The 20,804-nt window shown below is 37.2% G+C and overlaps 1 protein-coding gene across 1 annotated transcript; it reads right to left on the bottom strand.

Annotated features, from left to right (window-relative positions):
* Positions 1 to 764: 764 nt before the first annotated feature.
* LOC127634875 (PX domain-containing protein 1-like) lies at positions 765 to 20,247 on the bottom strand. Its single transcript, XM_052114604.1, has 5 exons — positions 19,272 to 20,247; positions 9,746 to 9,837; positions 6,877 to 6,994; positions 5,937 to 6,048; positions 765 to 3,475 (listed from the first exon to the last, which is right to left on the bottom strand). The coding sequence occupies exons 1-5, from the start codon at positions 19,639 to 19,641 to the stop codon at positions 3,346 to 3,348; spliced, it is 822 nt and encodes a 273-aa protein (XP_051970564.1). The 5' UTR covers positions 19,642 to 20,247; the 3' UTR covers positions 765 to 3,345.
* Positions 20,248 to 20,804: the final 557 nt, after the last annotated feature.

The following is a 20,804-nucleotide window of genomic DNA, read 5'->3' as shown; positions in this document are numbered from 1 at the left end:
AAAACTCCTCAACCAAACTCATTGCTGCATTATTTTTTTCTGTAAAAAGGAAGAAACCCTGTGTTCGAGGAATTATTATAACACAAATTATTTAAACGATTTATTTATAAATGTTTGTTTGTTTGTTTGATTTAGCCTATTGTTAGACAGTATGTTTTAAACATACATTAATTATACCTAATTGTTGGATGTTATGAAAGGCTACTTCACCACATTGAAAACTGTGATTAGTAAGAAAAATATTCTAACATCACACTATCTGACAGCTGATACCAGCCTTATTTCTTTTATTTGATACAAGTTTACAAGCTTGAATTGACTGAACAGGTTGTGAGCATATACGGAGCATCTGCCCTAATTTATCTTTATCTAAATATCTTGTTTGTTTTGTTTTCCTGACTTTTCTTTAGAAAATGTTTATTTCTTATAAGCAAAATGCTTATTACAAATATTAATTCCATCTATACCTAATATAATAACAAAACAATATGAATGAACAGCAGGCGTCATGAGCTTTAAATAAATCCAGTGGAACTCATCAGTAAGAGGAAATGACTGTTTTTTTCCGTCTAGCAGATGAGAAAAAAAAAAACAGTTCCTATGATACATGCTGTACAAACAGGGTAGGATTTCTAAATCGAGCCTTGCATGCATATAAAACAGCTAGTTTGAATAGCTTTTCTTAATAATACAGTGAAAGATTAAAAGAGAGAGCACGACATAACACACTCAACATTGTGTAAACATAAAAGTTTTAATGGCATGTTTTATATAAATTATTCACAAATTTGCATTTCACTTCAAATATATTAATTATTATGATTAGTGATATAAATGATGTGATGTACTCCTTTCCTCAGTCAAATGAACCATTAAATGAATGCTGTATATAAAATGTGTATTTTATACAACATTGAAAACACAGTGAAAAAGGACCTGTTCATTGTGATGCTTATACAAATATTTATTTCATGAAATACATTTTCAGTGATCAAAAATACACTTCAATAAAATCTTTTGTGTTTGACATCTTATGCACTATGCATTTGGTCATGTCTTACTGTAAATCATGTACTTTAATCAAGCTTTAATCTGTGTTCAATACGACTTGCATGAATGCAAGATGAAGGCAGAGCTGTCTACTTCTAAATTGTTTACAGATCAGCACTTATGAGAATATTCATTTATAGTGTGCAAACATTCTAAGTGCAGCCTCTGGTGTTTTGTGCAAGAGGCAGGAGAGTTTATTTCAGGATGTTACAAAGGAATGTTTTATGGCCGACCAGTCAATGTCTGAGGCTCGCATAATAATGAGACATATGCACATTTTAAAATATGCTAATTTAAATAGGTTTGTTTGCAAAAGTATATAAAAACAATCTCAAACTCAAGTCTCTAGTTATAAGGGCATCCTTTATATTCTTCATGTTTGTCTGCTTTGTATTACAAAGGAAAGGGCAAAAAAAAATAAATCAACAGAAATCTCTGTATTAAAAAAAAGAGCAAAACTTTCTCACGGGTAGCAGGGACAGAATGTCTGCATTACAAAGTAGGGGTGTGTTTATGCATGTGTGTGCTTGTGAGGAGCCTTGTGCCAAGTGTGTGTGCATGTCCTTTGTATTCCAGAAGAAAGAGTAAAGTTCAACTACTGTCCGCAGTCCTTCAGTAGACGAAAGACCATAAGATAGTATGCACTGTGTAGAATTCACTCAAAACACTTTAGGGAGGGATTTAAAGGGATAGTTCACTGAAAAATGGAAATTCTGTCATTTACTCACCCTCATGTCCTTCTAAACTTGTATGCAGTACCGCCGCTCCCTACACGCATACTATACAGTCTGCATAAGGCACCAAATCCCTAGGAGGACACCATCTTACCCTTACAACAGAGAGTCCACCGGCTGCCCTTACTCGCACGTTATATGTTTTTCAAGGAACCAAAAGCAGTTGCGGAACACAGACAATCACTTCACGCTCATATCACGTGGACCCCTAAACCCCCTAGGGGTCACACAAGTAGGGCCGCTAAACACAAGCGGCCCTACTTGTGTGACTTTCTTACTCCGTGGAACATTAAAGATGTTAGCAACAATCTTAACCTCAGTTACCATTAGCTTTCATTACATATTTTATTCCATCCAATGAAAGTTAATGGTGACTGAGGCTCACATTCTGTCTAATATCTTCCAGTCATATGGGTCTGGAACCATATGAGAGTGAAAAAATAATGACAGAATTTTCATTTTTCTTTGTCATTTTCAACATTGGCTACAACATGGAAAGGAAACAGATTGGATAACTGTTTAGTCATGGACTGTTTTTCATTTTAAAGTTTTATGCTGATGTGGCCATTGTCTGTCATAAACATGACCACATCTTTCTTTATGAAAACTTTTCTACATGCTGTTTTACAGTAAGTAAACATACACACACAATGATTAAACAGACACAAGTTGTGCTTGCCTCCACAAAATGGCCATTTGTTTTCTTAGAAGAAAGTTGCTTCTTGTTTCCGGAGTTGTGAACAGGGCCTGTGGGGCTCTCATTCAAGATTGTGGCCCTCTGGCACATCAACCAAGCTGTTGCATAGTGACGAATGAAGTTTGGATCCTTACCAAATAACACTTTCTCCCCCATTAAGCTCAAACAAAATCCCCAAAGCATAGAAATAGTCTGTTTGAATCCACACTGTAAGTTCCAACGAGTTCCATTAAGATCCCAATCTTCCATCTTTATACATTCTTCTCCTGATCTTCTTTTGCAAAAGAAGCATTTGAAAAGAGAACACCAACCAAAGTCACAGGTTGTCTAAAAACGTCTCATAGCATTGACTGTATCTGGAGAAAAAAAATGAAAAAAAAAACGGCAGGTTTTCTGGGAATTGGGCTTTGGGAAAACAGGCAAAATTAACCACAACTCCTAAAGTTAATTCAGCCTGGACTTTAAATAAAAAGCCAACATTCCAGCCCTCCACATATTTGTACCCCAAAAATAGCAGCATTCAATCTAATTTTTTCCTCATGTTTGTTCCTATTATGATTTCTTGTCAGCAGCTTGATTTTTGGTTGAATAATGAGGCACGTGGGTGAGTACAGTGTCATTTTGGGCTCAGGCCATTAAATCTGCTCAACACAGACAGCAGTGAGCTGCTCCAGGAAGTTAGTGGTAATCTCTGTATTTGGCCTGTTTATTAATATCCTTCTCTTACTGCCATCAAAAACCCTACCAAGCATCAGAAGCATCTAAACTGCAGCGCATTCCCATTTCTGGATAGAAGATATCAGAGTAGGGGAGGTGGGGTGCAGTGCGCCCCCATATATTTCTGCCCATGCAGAATTGTGTGCATCACTCCAGGATGTCTGTTTCAAAGGGAACCAGGTGGTAGTAGGACAAGTTAGTGACGTAAGCCTCTAAGTCATCATCACTCAGATCTTGATCCACAGGATCCAGGGACTCTCTTCCATCTTCATCGCACCTGCATGTTCAGAGATAATATTTTCTGAGTTTAAATACATGCAAAGATGGTGAAGCAAGTTCTCTTCAAAACCTAGTGAGCTGCCAACCAAAGCAACAGTTTAAGACAGAATAGACACACTTAAAACTTCCAAACAGACAACATATTCATGCTGCATTATAAACCTATAAGATACTTTGTTTTGGTTCAATATGTCAATAATGTTTTGTTCCAGGTTCAACACAAGTTAAGCTCAATCGAAAGCAATTGTGGCAACTTGTCCCTCTTTTTCTTTAAAAAGCAAAAATCAAGGTTAGAGTGAATCACTTACAATGGAAGTGAATGGGGCCAATTTGTGGCTGGTTTAAAGGCAGAACTGTGACGCTTACTATTTTATAAAAGCACTTACAGTAATTCATCTATTAAAACTCATGTATTATTTGAGCTGTAAAGAAGTTAAATTGTCATTTTTACAGTCAGTTTAGGAGTTTAGGTTGGCAACGAAGTTGTAAAATTGGCTATAACTCTACACAGAAAAGGTTAGTAACTGATTTGTTCATGTTAACATGCATATAGTTTATGTCTTGTTGCTATACTTTTGAAAAAGTGAGTATTTTAACATTCCAAAATAGCCCCCTATTAACTTCTACTGTAAGTGTCTCACTGGAACTTAAGCTTAACTCGTATTGAACCAGGAAAATTGAATACTGCTACGCATCAATAAGAATGTATTTTTGTGCTAATTAGACTATTGTGTTGTTAGCTTAGCAACATGCTAATATTAAACATCATGTAAATCAAGCATTAGACAAGTCTTGAGTCAGTTCGAGCTCTCTCTCTCTCTATATATATGTGTGTGTGTGTGATCTGTAGCGCTACCTATGAAGAGTCTTTCAAATCAGACACTTCCTTGAGGGTTAGGTGCTGTCTTAGATAGTAGCTCTCTTATGTAGGCAGTAGGCAGCACAACAGCTCACTAGGTTTATGGACAGAGCTAATATAAAATAAAATCTGAGTCCTCTATTTTAAGGCATGACGACATCATTGATACAGTATTATTAACAGCAAGATTCAAGCAAAGACCAGAAACAAATCAGTGACATAACATGGCCAGAAACTACACAAACAGTTATTATTGTTTGGTAAGTGTCTAAAAGTGATTGTTTATCACCTAACAAGGACAAAACTTTGCATGATGTTGATTAGTCAACCGTGTTTAATAGGGAAAGGGGAACTGTGCAAATCACATATTTGTGTGTTAGTGTGGGTAGAGTTAAATGTCAAATGGGGATTTTCCACTGCACGGTACAACTCGACTCAACTCGAATCTGCTCGCTTTTTTGGGGGTTTTCCACTGTGGATAGTACCTGGTACCTGATAATTTTTTAGTACCACCTCGGTCAAAGTTCCAAGCGAGCCGAGCCGATACTAAATGTGATGACAAAATCCTGCAGATTACTGATTGGTCACAGAGAATCGTCACTTCCAGCATCACTGAATTTACAACACGTGACATCAACCCGCTACTTTTAAAGATAGCAACAGCGATAACAGTATAATTTGTTCACGCGCCTTTCAAATTGTGAAAAAAGAAATGGCTGTGCGCAAAACCACTCCATGGTCAATAAACGAGGTTCAGACGGTCAACTCGTTAGCTAAGAAAGAAAAAAAAAAATTCTCTCAGGAAGTGTATCAGCTGTTGGTCGCCAACAGTGTAGGGAAAAGTTCAAACTTAAGAGTGACTACAGAACCATCAAGGAAAAGTGGAAGTGGTTTGACCAAATGGAAGCTATCTAAACCAGCGAGCAATGGGAGGGAGAGTGCCATGGACTGGCATTGATCCACGATGGAGGATTTTGTTACATTAACTCTATACTCTGCTTGAAAGCTTTACTCTATTTAATTGACCAGCAACTGGAAGCTTGCTTCTAAAACAACCATGCCAATTTAACTATTACACTTGAAAAAAATCACCATGCAACAACTGCTTTATGCAACACAATTAGCTAGTAGCTAACAGCTAGCGGTCGTGTTATTGTTTTGGTCCGTTTGTGTCATGTTTATGATGATGTCACCGCAGTAGAGGTGGCGCAACTACGGCGATCGGTATATGATCCCACCCATGTTTTTGCAGCACTAAACTGCAGTGGAAATGCAAGCTCAGAAAAGGAAAGCGAGTAGAGTTGAGGCGAGTCAAACCATAACGTACGGTGGAAAAGTGCCATAAGAGGGAGGATCTTGAGTTTCATTCCAGAGCTTCCTTCCCACACCCATAAGGAAATAAGTACCACTTCCTGTGTGTGAAAACCACTGTGCACTCAAGGAAAATATTACTGCATGCATGTTGTCAGTGACTTATGTAAAACTCTATTGTATGAATGTAATAAAAGCCCTTGTACAATAAATCTGTATCAGTGTGCATTTCCTTTTTTTATATGTATTCTGTGTTTTGGACTGGAACGACAGTGTGAATGTCACTTACGAATGCTGGGCTGAGTCAGTGGAGGAAGGTCTCTCTTTGTCCAGTGGAATGCTCTCATCAAATACAATGGTCTCTGTGTTTGCCATGCAAAAGCCATTAGACCTCAAAATCTCTGTAAGAATCAGTCAGATATCAAATCATCAAAATTATCTATAAAAACATGGGGTTATTTTGGGACTTTATCTTATATTTTTTATATTTAATAAATGGTAAAACATTGATATATTCAAATTTACAATAATTAATATTTCAGTATATACTGTATTTCAGTATATACTGTATGTATTCAAGTGGTGTAACCAATTAGTTAAAATACTTTCCTTGCTCCTTGATTATGTCAGTGAACGCAAACGCAATTAAATGTTTGTTTGTTTGTTTGTTTTGCTATTGATTTGTCACATGACAACAGAATGGTTACCTGCATGTTGGTTACACCACCTGACTTTCAAAATATAAAATAATATAATACTGTAAATTTCATATTAAAACAAACAATTGTTTCACTTCTGATTTTTTAAGAAATAATAAATGTTTCTTCCAAACTACTTATGCCTGCATTTCTATTTTCAGGAATTTCAGCTCTTAATGAGACTTAAATAAAAAACAAAAATGTCAAAATGTCTTTAAACTAAGAAACTGTTGATCACAGTAGAGATGTATTCAAGTAACTACTTTGTATGAATTGCATTTTTAATGTAATTAATAAATCTGGGCAAAACATTTGGTGTAAAATCCTGGACCATTATTTACAGTAGAATAGCCCTATTAATAAAATCAAATATTTAAAGTAATAAAGTACTTTTAGAAAGCAACCTTGTAGTCCAAAGCACAGTGACAAGGCCGGTGGCAATACAGTAATGCATCCAGTTTTTCTGGGATCAGTTCTTGAATTTTCTGCAACAACTTGATCTTGATAATATATTATCATATAAAAGCCTACCTGAAATCATAACTGGATTGGAAAAACAGGGTTGAATCTTGTGGACATTATCATTCCTCAGGACTTGATCGAGCGGCGAACGTTCAAAGAAAGTTAAGACAACCTCTGACCTAGAAAACTGAGAAAAACAGCACATTGTATTACAATGCAAGATCTAATAAAACATCCATTCTGTCACACAGTAAAATTTTGGTCTCTAAACTAAATAGTTTGCTGGTAAAGGGTAATAAAGTCACTATAAAATACATTTGCCCTGCCTACTTTTAATGGTAGTGTAGGTCTAAAATTAAGTAAAGTCTTATGTAAAGAAAATGTATAGTTAGATTACTTCTTTTAACTTAAAACTTGATTTTGATCATTAAGTCTCCTCACATTCATTCTCTTTCTGTCACATTCCTCATAGATTTTTCCCAGGAGAGGGGTCTTTTGTCTCCTCAGTTGTGAATCACATCAATATTCATGATATTTCACGCCTCCTCACATATGACCTTTCTAACACTAAATGTGTTACAAGACTTAAATTACTATATTGTTTTGTATGAATGAGTGATCAGGATGGTTTTCACATAATTTTGTAGCAAAAACTTTAGGCTACAAGATTCAGTTCTCAAAAGGCTTGTGGACAAATGTTTAGTATTTGTTATATGGCCTTATTTCAATGACTTAAAAATGGTTGTTTTTTCAAAAACCATGTGTAGTAGTACTGTTTACTTCTGTCGGGGTTACTTAATGTGAGGGGGAGTGCCCTTTAATTGCATTCCTTCGGTGACATATAAGGGTGTCGCTACGGGTATGCATTCTCTCCGCGTCATTGAGCGAGTTATCGCGTTTCCGGCGGGACGCGTGAATGTTTGTAAGGTAAGAGCTGATGGCAGTGACTGTAGCGTGGCTTGTTTGTTGGGTTGTCTCACAGGGATTCCATTGGTTTTGTTTGTCAAAGGGTGGACAGAGGAGCTTTGTGGGGTGCCTTTAATTTGATCTGTTTCATGGATGGTGCTTAATGCGCGGCAGTTTGGTGCCGTTTGAATCGCACTACAGGTATGTTTTAACTGAGTTTGTAACCCTATGATCGCTACTAGCTAGGCTGGCCAAATTCATATTGTGTTATATTTTGTATTTAAGGTGCGGGCCAACGTACAAGGGACGTTACAGTGGGCTCTGGGCTTCATTTAAATCTTTGTGCGGATGTTGTTGTCTGCTTTGTTTCTGCTACCTGTTTTGACATCATCGGACTCCTCATCGTGATTCATATTCTAGTTCGAGGGAGACAGCACCATACGAGTTTGTCTGCTCTATGGAATCTACAAACGATCGCCATTAACTCTGGTTCGGCTCCCGTTGCGTGTAGACGTGCTGTGCCTGGTCCCTCTTCCATCGTTTGTGTTCATGGCGTTCAAAACACTCAATCAGCTGGACTGTTGATTGTGGGTCGTGAGTCATTTCAGTTGAAAGCCTTTAGTGGCGCCGAACTATTAGATCAGCCACCTAACTGTTATCATTCTGTTCTGCAAGTTTGTTTTCTTTAAATATTATTTTGATTTTCCTGTGAGTTGATTGTTGTGAAATTTATATTCTTTTTGATGTGAATTATGCTGGGTATGTTATTCATGTATGTATTTTGTCTGTGATAAGTTTCCTTGTTTATTTCTTATGTGTGGTCAACCTAAGAGTGGCCCATTGAATGCGTTTCCTTTTTGTTTAATGCTGCTTTTTGCCCATTTCTGTCCGTCATAGAAATAGCTGTCGGGGTGACCGGACGCGGCACCTCGATCTGATGAGCCGAACTGATGTGGTGAACTCTTTTTAAAATTGTGTTTTGGATTTACTTGTCATTGTGGTTAATGTTTTTATATATAATTGGTTTAGCGTGTGTGTGTGTGTGTGTGTGTGTGTTTCGTGTTATTTTGTCCTATTTCTTTCTTCCTTCAGAATTGGGGCAGCCAGTGGCAGAAGGATAAGCGTCTCTTCCCGATTGTGGTGGTGGGTACTTTTGCCTGAATGCTGTGCTCACAGTGAGGTGTGATGTGAGTGTGCACGTATGATTGCTGTGTCATTTCTGTCAAGGAGAGCCAGCACCCAATTCTGAAGTGAGTGTCCATGTGTTATTTTGTGTGGATTCTTTTAATCTATTGGTGGTGTTGTTAAATAAAATGTAATACTTTGCATTGATGCGAAAATAAAGTTTTTTATTGTTTTGTACTCAACCAAGTCTGATACCTGACTCTGTTATAGCGAACCTGTGAGCCTTGCTCTAGGGTGAAGGGCATTTCCCCGGGAAAGAGGCCCCGGGGTGGCGTAGCTGGTAATTTTATAACCGCCAACCTCACTGTGTGGCCTGGTTATCCATGCTAACGTGGAGGTTGAGCAGAACTTCCTAAATCTTTAGGAATCTTTAGTCGCCACACATGCATAAACGTTACATTTACAAATACAAACATGTTGCTCACATATTATTGTAGCCCAGTTTGTGCTGAATACAGTGTTATCAGACTTTTGCCATTAATGTGTTTTTAAGCAACTGAAAAAAGCACAAATGTCAAGGCATGTCAAAACTTCTCCAGGGCCCAAAATACCCTCAGACCCAGAGGGGGTTAAAATCCTGCTTAAATCAGCCTAAGGTGGTTTGATGGTCTTAGATAGTTTAAGTTGGTCTAGCTGGTCTTGCAGCCTGGCCAAGCTGCTGTTTAGTTGGTTGGCTTAGCTGGTCTCTCAGCATGACCAGCCCAAAATCCCTCTAAAACCATTAAACCAGACCAGACTTAACAGAGGAAACCAGTTTGGTGGCAAGCTACAGCAAGATCAGCAAACCACCCCAGGATAGTTTAATCTGAGCTTTGTAGATACTGATGTCAGCAGTTGGATCTCTCACCTTCCAGGGCAAGTTAATGGCGTTCTTCAACAGTCTCTCCACTTCATTTAGCTTAGTCTCAATGTCTCTCACTTCTTTAATCTTCACAAGCCCTATGTGAACAAAAACAGAGCACAACAGCATAATCAACAACATCTCTTGCCTTAAGAAGCTTTTATCTTTAGTAAAGCACTCTGCCTCTCAGTTTTATGTGCAGTCTTAATGAGATGTTGCTCACTGACTAATGCAGAAACAGGCCAATAACTATTTTATCACTTCTTTTATGACCACACCAATTACTGGGCAGTCTAGACAATGATGAAGGGTGTGATGACACCCCTTTAAGCCAACACCTAAAACCATTGTAGTATAATGAAAAGCACACTCCTAGCCTCACATTTAAATGTTGAGCTATATGACCCCATAAAAATTGGTACAGCACAATGGGCATCAAATACGTCAAAAATACCCCTCTAGTTCTGCAAAAGGTTGCTTTAAATGTGAGCACAAAGCTGACCTTTCTATTAACAATACTCATTCCAATACTTCTTCACTGTAATTTAGTAATAAGATACTTTATAACAGTAACTAAAATCACCATTGAAAAAAATGGGAATTACAAAAAAATTAAATAAAATTGATTTAAAAATTAATGGTATTAGATTTATTTTTCATTTTGATTTTGAGGTGAAATTTGACCTGGACATGATATTTTCATGATATTAACCATGGACGAATCCAGCCTTACAGTATTATGAAATGGGCTTTACTGAAACCCAATTACTTCAAAGAAAGTCAGACTGAAAACAATTATGAATCTGTGCTGTTGTATTTAACACATCAGAGCTTTAATTTAAAAAAAATGACAATTTTGATGACAACAAAGACCCAATCTTTGGTCACACAAAGATTTTATGCAACAGGTTCTTCTTATAAGGGCACTGAAAGAGTCCACAACACACTGATTTAATGACTGCTATTCATTACTAATGCATCATGATGATGACATCACCCTTCAGGGCAATATATAGGTTTTAGGTCATTAAATCATTTTTGGATCATAATTAGTAAACCATCACTAGCAGTGTTATGCTATGTCTTTAAAAGCTCCAAAGTTTACCATAATCATAGATATAAAATTACATGCACTGGTGGCCAAAAGTTTGGAATAATGTACAGATTTTGCTTTTATGGAAAGAAATTGGTATGTTTATTCACCAAAGTGGCATTCAACTGATCACAATGTCTAGTCAGGACCTTAATAACATAAATTACTATTAATTTTTATTATTACTAATTTGAAAAAACATTTAAACTATTTCAAAGAGTTCTCATCAAAAAATCCTCCATGTGCTTTGCAGATCTTTGGCATTCTAGCTGTCAGTTTGTCCAGATACTCAGGTGACGTTTCAACCAAAGCTTCCTGTAGCAATTGTCAAATATGTGTCGGTCTTGTCGGGCACTTCTCACGCACCTTACAGACAGTCTAGCTGATCCTAGGGCTGGGGCGGTATGGATTTTTTCTAACCGCGGTTGAAAAGAAAGATATTCCCGCGGTATAGCGGTAAACCGCATTAAATACATTACATTGGATCAGAGAAGTCCCCCCCGACAGACTTTGGCGCACACATCAGAAGTCGCTTTTGATAGACAGACTTTAAATATTGTCACCTACATCCGAAGAAAAAAAACGAGCACAATTTTAAATAGTCAAATTTTCATCAAGCAGTAATTTGGCATGAACTAATCACTGTATATATTTCCTTATTTAAGATTATTCTCAGATACATTCAGCATTGAAGATGGGTCAGACATGATTTTGACCACTTTATTAAGTTTTGTTTTGTAGAAAGCCTTTCTTTAACTTAAAATTTCGTTTTGTATAAATTGTATCTTAATTTTAATCACTGTTTCATTAACTAATTGCCTGGAATTAATAAATAAGAAGCAAATATAGCAGACATATAATCAGCAGCAGGACGTGGAAGCGCCGATGCGATCTCTTGCGCGTGAGCTCTCTCATAAATGAACCGAAACTCGGCGGCTAGGCCTACTGCCTCACAGACATGAGAAATAAATAGAAATCTTAAAATGCATTTTAAACAAAATTCAAAACAAAATGATAAAATTTTAGGCTACAGTAGCCTAGTAGTCAGGTTTGCCGATGTGCGTTACTATTTATTTATATCCCTGTGCGCCAATCGGAAACGGACTTCACTGCTGATATTCTGGGGATACAACATAGCCAATAGGCTATAGCCTACTAGAGACTTTAGCCTTTAAAATATCTTTGCTGCATTGGATCAGTCTCCTTTCTAGAACAGCCAAGAGCTTTCTAGCCTCGCGGCAGCAGCGCCTTGCATCGCTCAGACCTTAAAACAGTCAGCGCCGCGGATGCGGTTTTGAAAATGTATCAAAAAACGTTGGTGCGGACAGATGAGTTTTGTGATGCGGTTGCGGATTAAATAATAATAGCCCATCCGCGCATCTCTAATACAAATGGAATGTTATTATGTGTCATGGAACATTGCGCTCCCCAACTCGCTGAAAGGTCGGATTTGCTCCATATTTTGATAAGTTTTGTTTAGAAAACCTTGAATCCATGTAGGCTAATATCATTAGACATAATCCATATCATTAGAATCAATGAATCCATGTCATTAGACACAACGAATCCATGTCATTAGACACAACGTGCACACATGTGCAGGCCAATGTTTTTTTTGTTTTTGTTTTTTTGCGGTGACGACGGTGACAAGCTCAGACCCGCGGTTGGAGTCACGTGACCGCGGTATTGCGGTAATGCGGTAACCGTCCCAGCCCTAGCTGATCCCACAAAATCTCAATGGGGTTAAGATCCATAACACTCTTTTCCAATTATCTGTTGTCCAATGTCTGTGTTTCTTTGCCCACTCCCCAATAAACACAGAACGTTCCCCTAACGTTCTCATATGGTTCCCATTTGGTTATTTTTTTGGGAACCAAATAAGAACGTTCTAGGAACGTTCCCTGCAGGTTGTTATTTTACAACCTAAAGAGAACCTTCCCAGAACGTTCCCTGCAGGTTATTTTTAGGTTTAATTTTTTAATTTTATTGTAATATTATATTCATATGATTCTTATGTTTTTTTTTTTTTTTTATAAAATTACTATTCATGTCAATCTGAAAAATAAACAATGTCAGTTTCTCATGATATATTTGATAATAATTAGTATATGATAATATATGTCCTATTTACATTTATTAAATTATTACAGGCTAATCTCTTTAGTTTTAGAATATTAATGTTCATGGTTATTGCGTTGCAATGCAGTTTTGTAATATATGTTGTTTAAAATATATGTTCATGGCTTTTTATATATATATATATATATATATATATATATATATATATACACATTTTGTGCATACATTAAATTTATTGTAATAATATTATATTCATACGATTATTATGCTTTTGAACAATAAACAACGTAGAAGATGTTGTTTGTAGACTTATTTGTGTACAGGCATATCAGGATGTAGAGGTTAGGAGAAAAGTTCCGGGAACCTTTAGGGAACCTTCCGGGAACATTCCCGGAACGTTCCCCTAACCTAAAGGGAACGTTCCGGGAACCTTTAGGGAACGGTCCCGGAACGTTCCTCTAACCTAAAGGGAACGTTCTATTAACGTAAAGAAAACTTTCCTAGCTAACCAACAGGGAACGTTCGAAATGTTTGTTCTGGAAACGTTCTGGGAACGTTCTGGGAACCTGAAAGTAACGTTCTGGGAACGTTCTGGGAACCAAAAATTGTTAACTGGGTCTAACCTTTTCTTTTTGTTTTTCTTCCCATAAGGCCTGCACCCCTGAGTCTTGTCTTTACTGTTGTACATGAAACTGGTGTTGAGCGGGTAGAATTCAATGAAGCTGTCAGCTGAGGACATTGTGAGGTGTCTGGTGTCTATTTCTCAAACTAGAGACTCTGATGTACTTATCCTCTTGTTTAGTTGCACATCTGGCCTTCCACATCTCTTTCTGTCCTTGTTAGAGCCAGTTGTACTTTGTCTTTGATTGTAGTGTACACCTTTATATGAAATCTTCAGGGTTTTATTTTTTTTGTGGCAATTTCAAGCATTGTATAGCCTTAATTCCTCAAAACAATGAATGACTGACAAGTTTCTAGAGAAAGCTGTTTCTAATTTTTGACCTAATATTGACCTTAAGACATGCCAGTCTATTGCATACCATTGAAACTCAAAAACAAACACAAAGACAATGTTAAGCTTCATTTAACAAACCAAATAGCTTTGAACTATGTTTGATATAATGGCAAGTGATTTTCTAACACCAAATGAGCAATTTAGCATGATTACTCAAGGATAAGGTGTTGGGAGTCATGGCTGTTGGAAATGGGGCCTGTCTAGATTTGTTCAAAAGTTACTTTTTTCAAATAGTAATGGTGCTGTTTTTTACATCAGTAATGTCCTGACTAAACTTTATGATCAGTTGAATGCCACTTTGGTGAAGTACCAATTTCTTTCCAAAACAGCAAACTCTGTACATTATTCCAAACTTTTGGCCACCAGTGTATATTACATACAACAAATAAGAGGATGTGGCTTGCTGACAGATTAAACTTTATAAATAATTGTATTATTATTTTTTCTTACACTTTTGCGCACATCACTGAGACAAACTAGTAAAATATTCAGAAAACATCACTGGTATAAGCAGAGACTACTATAAATAAGCCATTTGTAGGTTGATTTCTCTGAAAGTGTAACTGCGAATCTGTGGCAAAATAAAAAAATTCTGTTTGTATGAGTATCCCAATCAGCCTGATATAGCAACATTTACTCCACCAATGGTGTAAGTTTGGGGCAGGACTATCTGTTTGGAAGACCAATGTCAGACTGGGTGGTGTGTTCGGCAAAAGAGCTAATATATACATGTATGTACATACATACATACCTATATGCATATATAAACCCCCTCCATCCCCTTTTGATTAATTGTGTTATATTTAATTTTCTACTTTTGATAAATAACAGATTTTAAAGGAATAATTCATCCAAAAATGAACATTTGCTGATAATTTAATAACCCTCCTTTAAACAATGCAAGTTAATGTACCAAAATGCATATTTAGGGTGCATCAAAATAATCCACACGACTCCAGTCGACAAATAAAGTTCTACTGAACCCAAAGAAATGATAATTTTTAGAAACAATACAATACTTATATAATTTTTGACAACAAATATTCACTTCCGTACATCTCTGTGATGCGTGCTCATGAGAGGGATGACGTAAGCTTGTTGGTAAGGTCACGCGTGGAGGAGGCAGGAAGTGTGTCATTGTTTAAAAGAGGAGTGCTGTACAGAAGTTAAATTGTCTTTGCTGTAGATTTGTATTTGTACAAGTGTATTGTTCAAAATGGTCGTTTGGTGTGTGTGTTTCCTGGATGCTTAAACCTTCAGAAACCCCAAAGAAAATGCACGGCGGGAAAAATATTAACTTTTCATCGATTGTCTATACATGATCATGAGCAATTGAAGCTCTGGCTTATCAAGCTGAAACTGGATATCAGTACACCCCCTACATTCTCTCAATAGTTCCAGTGAACTCAGGTATGTGTGAAAACGTTGTCATTGTCACACCTCCCTCGGGCTCTGCACCTCCCTCAGTGCTCCGCTCCTCATCACCCGATTTCTAATTCACCACCCCTGCACTCGCTTCAGTTTATGAAGCTTCTCATCTGTGTGATGTCACCTGTACCATTGATCTCACTGTGTAAACCTGTGAATCTCAGTAAATGCTCTCGCACATGGTTTCACTAACTACAACTTGTGTAGCTTGAATATCCTGACAGTCATATATCCTATATATATTGCTACAAAAAAAAAGCACAAGTAGATAATGCAACGACATTGCTCCAAAATAAAGGAATGTCAATTACTGCATTAATGTTTTTATTATTATTATTTGGAAATTATTTGTATTTGATTTTATATTGTTTTGGACTGTTTTGGTTTGTGAACTGCACTTGGTCTGTGCAAGTTTCTCTTGTAGACAATGACACGCTTCCTGCCTCCTCCTTACCTTACCAACAAGCTTACGTCATCCCTCTCATCAGCGCATGTCACAGAGATGTACGGAAGTGAACATCTGTAGTTAAAAAGTATATAAGTATTGTTTTGTTTCTAAAAATAATCAATCGTTTGGTTTCAGAACTTTTTTTGTCAACTGGAATCATGTATTATTTTGATGCACCCTAAATATGCATTTTGGACCTTCAAAAAATGGAGTACATTCACTTGCATTTTTTAAAGGAGTAGGCCTGAAATGAAAATCCTAAAAATCTTAAATTCTGTTTTGATGAAGAAAGAAACTCAGATACATCGTGGATGGCCTGGGTGAGTAAATGAGCAGCAAATTTTCATTTTTGGGTGAACTATTCTTTTAAATAACTGCAATTTGTCTGTCAGAATTAGATATCGACTAAGGTCGAAAGGTTGTTTCGTTTAAGGTTGACAGATTTCTATAGGTAAAATCCCCCAATCAAATATTGACACTTGTACAGTTTGGAAATATTCTGGCAGGGTGACACTTTAGACACGCAGACGCAGATAAGATCAATCTGGCAACCTAGAGCAGGCAAGCTCTCTCTCCACTGCGAGCAGATGGCGGTTTTCTGAAAACACTGGCAAGTATGTTGGAGTTTAGCAATGGGTTGATTTGTCCTTCCTAGTGTTCACATGAAATTTATGCCACTGAAGGTAATGCACGTTTTCAAATTTTCAAGCACTTTCAAAAATGGCCAAGAGAACAGTTCAAGGAAATATTTTGTCTTTCTTTAAAAAAAAAAAAAAGAGAGAGCGAGAGAACAGAATGTAAGATATTGCTATGAAGAGTGTGAAGTTACAACATATACATGTTTTTAACTCAAACAATTTTCAGGATTTGTCCCATAAATCACTTTTGTGTGTAAAAAAAACTTTTTTACCCCACTGTTTCAGCATGCTTCATAAACAGCTAAAACTTCCTTTACTAGATCGGTCATTGGAGTAGAAACAAATGTGTGTCTGTGACAGTGAGCGAGCAAGCGATCTAGATAAAAACAGTTTTCATGATCATAGTGTGGATTCTTTTCACAGAATTCATCATAAAATACAGTAACATAGGATAACAGGTGCATATTTTGGCCATGTGTCCTAAGGGTCAGTGAAGTGATGCTCATTTTTGTCCAGATCTATTAAATTCAAAATACATTTAAAAGAAAACAAACTATTCACACAAACACGATCCCCCTTGATTTTTTTTTTTTTTTACAAATCGACCACTGCTTACAGCCAGAATGAACCCTGGAACACTGGCAATGACATAAGACAGAGAACTTTAGTTGCTTGGTAACTCAAAAATAAACACTGGGCCTGTGAAATCAAAGGGGGAGCCAAACAAGGGTAATGCAAATTGAACCTTTTTCTCTAGAGTTATTCAATGGACAGGACAATGACGAGGATGTATGTACAACCGACTTTTTCCACAATGCTGACACATACACAAAAACCACCAACAATACTGTCAGACTCAAATTCTTGATCCAATCACATCTTGACCTCAAAGAGAAAGGTACAAAAGCAGTGAATGTTCTGGAAGTGACCAGTTTTGGCCTTGTTTAGTTTACTGGTGGTTGTGAATGCTTAATTCAGTATGAGGGATAACATCTGGGCACAACAGAAAAGCCATTGGCACATGGTGTCCAAGGCTCACTCCACCTCGGTGGCTAAAGACTAAGAGATAATCTCCAATGTGGCTGAGTTTGTGGAGATAGCACGAGCTAGCCAACTTGAAATGACATGCCAGCCGCAGATCCCTCAAGCAGGGTGCCATGTGTATAGACATCATGTTACACAATCTGATAGCTCTTTTTAAAGAGACCTGTGTTGCTGACCTGGAACCAGATATTCATATGTGATGTGAGCCATAGAGTTTTTAACTCAGAATAAGCGAGTTATAATATCTAACACTCTGTAAGATCATACAAGTGTTCATCTTCAACAATTCAGACTTAAGTATAACACTGCAAACTGATTGAATCCTTATAAAAACACACAAAAACATCAGCCATTCAATATTCTGGTGTTTCACAATGACACAAACCAAACATTCACATTGCACAATGCAGATATTTCTTTGAAAACTGTTTACAAAGTCCTGATAAGGATATCGAGAGACAGCATGACACTAGAAACTAGACTAAGGCAAGCAGAAACCAACTGGATCATAGCTGATCAAATTATTATAGTCGCAGGACTCAAATGTAAGTGCTTCATGATGAGACAAGATGCAGTTTGTTTTGGCCACTTTGCCTATTTAGCACTGCAGTAACGCTGTAATGCAATAGGGGGAGACATTTAGTAGTGTTCTCACTGTAATATATGGGAGAAATTACACTTGAGTAAGTCTTGAGTAAAACCATGTAAATCATGTTAGAAAAGAATAATCCAATTATTCTACCCATTTATATTATTTGTAAACCATATTTTTTTTTAAACATAGTTTCTTGTCTCACTAACTTTTTTGGGGGTCACTTTTAATGAGGAATGAAACCCCAATTGCAGTATAATTTAACCGTTTAACCTAAACATCTGCTTTTAAGTAGTGTATGACCTATCTAAAAGTGGCTGATCTATATTCAGAGCTCTGGTCATTGACTCATCTATTTAAAAAAGACAGGAGCCGCATGATAGATCTGGTTTGTGTGTCACTGTATCTAGTCCAGTGTGAATTATTAAGCTGCCTATATTAACCTTGTTCCCAAACAACATGAAAAACATGTTTGCTTCCAGGTGGCTCATCATTTCAGGTCCTTTCATTAAAGATAGTGGTAAACACTTGGCTTTTGAATAGCTTGACTAAAACATAGAGTATGAAAGGGTAAAGGAGCGAAGGGTATATAGGTTGAAATAGAATCAAATAGAATTATATTAGAATAGAATTACTATACAGTAGGGAACGGCCTAATAGAATAGAACCGAATACTAAAACTAATTTAAGCATTTCAGTTTCAAAACAAATGTACAGGAAATTAAACTGTGTAATATTTAATCAAATCAAAGGCTTTTACATTTCATTTAAAGATTACTCAATTCAATTTGAGGAAAATGTTTTACAATGTGAAAATGCAATGCATAAATCTATAAAATGCTTTTTGAGTGTGAATAGAATACAGGACATAGAATAGGGTGTAGAAGAGTCAAGTAAAGGTGAAATGAACAGAGTAGGGTCAAATAAAATAGAGAAGGGCAGAGTTCAATAGAATAGAATACATTAGATTATGGTATAGTAAAGTTAAGTAAAGGGGAGTAGAGAAGAATTAAAATAGAGTAGGGCATGTTAAATAGAATATAATAGAACAGAGGACATTAGAGTAGGGTATAGTAAAGTTGACTAAAGGATTAGAACAGAAGGATCATATTAAGTAGATAAGGGCAGAATAGAATAGAATAGAAAATAATAGAATTACAGATTGACTTTTGTGCAGCACACATTTGGCACCCACCTTCTATCAGAGGCGACTTGGATAAATCTCTTCTATCCTCGGGGAAACACCCTACAAGTCTTTTTAAAAGTCTTCCCAAGTCTGAATAGCTTCTGTGTAGGTAGAGAATTTTTCTGTCTGACCATTCAGTCCTTATCTCAAAGAACTCCTCTTCCTGTCCCTTTATAATGAGTCTGCGGATCCCGTTAACCCAACAATCCTTCACGAACATGTTGACCAGGGATGTGCCCTCAAAAATAGCAGATGCCATCTTCCGTGCCCTTAGTCCAGCATTCTGTAAGGAGTGGGTTTTATTCTGCCCACGTTCAACAGCATTTAGGCAGAGAAAGTCACTCCGTTTAAAGACAAACGCATTCGTGCAAAGGTTCATATAAAGTCATACCAAACATAAACAATCATGCGTTGTCATCCACAAAGCCTTGTTTAGAGGAACTTGACGGTTACGCCTGGGTTAGGTCTTCAAACGTGGCGCACGAAGAGGCAAAAGCACCTCTCTAAACAACAGCTTTCAATATCAATATCATATATCTTTTCCTTTAAGGTGGAGCACAAAACAAACAAACAAACGTTTGTAGCTTTCTCAAATGTCTAAGGGCCGTTCACGCCGCACGCGGGTTTTGGGCGTTTTTAAGACGCCAAGTGAAGTTTAAAAGAACGGCAACTATTAAATCGCGTCTCGGGTCACCTGCGATCTGTTTTATAGCTTTATATACTTTGCGCCGGTTCTTAGGCTATTATAACCGACAGTCCTCCTTTACGCCTCGATAACGGAGTCTCTTAAATCCCATTAGATGCTGTTTATCACCAGATCAATTCCAGAGTTGGATCAGCGGCGCAGGGTGAATAACAGACGCAGATATCAGGCCGATAGTTTTGTAACTGAGATAAAATAAATAAATAAATAATAATAATACAAAAATGACAGCGTTTCCTTCTATTGGCAGAAGTTGAGTCTTCTCCGCCCTTCCTTCCCTCTCATTCCACACAGAGTGCTATGCGAGGAATGCACGTCTCAGCAGAGAGAGAGAGAGAGAGAGAGAGAGAGAGAGAGAGAGAGAGAGAGAGAGAGAGAGAGAGAGAGAGAGAGAGAGAGAGAGAGAGAGAGAGAGAGAGAGAGAGAGAGAGAGAGAGAGAGAGAGAGAGAGAGAGAGAGAGAGAGAGAGAGAGAGAGAGAGAATCTACCCTGAGCAGAGTTGGACAATTAAACAGGATGATTACTCACACACACAAATACATTTTGGGGTTCCCAAAATCGGCCCACGTGAAAAATGCCCAGTACGGCAGATTACCAATCCAGCATTACCAAATTCTATCCCCTAACCCAACCCTAAATCTAACCCCTTTTGCAATTTTACATAGGAAATAAGGCAAATGAATGGAGTGTGTTTGCTTGATTAAAGTACATGATTTACAGTAAGACATGACCAAATGCATAGCACATAAGATGTCAAACACAAAAGATTTTATTGAAGTGTATTTTTGATCACTGAAAATGTATTTCATGAAATAAATATTTGTATAAGCATCACAATG

This window comes from Xyrauchen texanus, chromosome 42 (assembly GCF_025860055.1).
Source record: "Xyrauchen texanus isolate HMW12.3.18 chromosome 42, RBS_HiC_50CHRs, whole genome shotgun sequence".
Classification (NCBI taxonomy): domain Eukaryota; kingdom Metazoa; phylum Chordata; class Actinopteri; order Cypriniformes; family Catostomidae; genus Xyrauchen; species Xyrauchen texanus.
The sequence above is the reverse complement of the archived record's forward strand: the minus strand, read 5'-3'. Positions and strand labels throughout refer to the sequence as shown.

Excerpts from the sequence above, each read along its gene's own strand:
- LOC127634875 (XM_052114604.1), bottom strand. The coding sequence starts at position 19,641 with ATGAACCTTTGCACGAATGCGTTTGTCTTTAAACGGAGTGACTTTCTC. Across the intron at positions 6,995-9,745 it reads CCATTAACTTGCCCTGGAAG|TTTTCTAGGTCAGAGGTTGT; the intron begins GTGAGAGATCCA and ends TGTTTTTCTCAG. Across the intron at positions 3,476-5,936 it reads ACTGACTCAGCCCAGCATTC|GTGCGATGAAGATGGAAGAG; the intron begins GTAAGTGACATT and ends CTGAACATGCAG.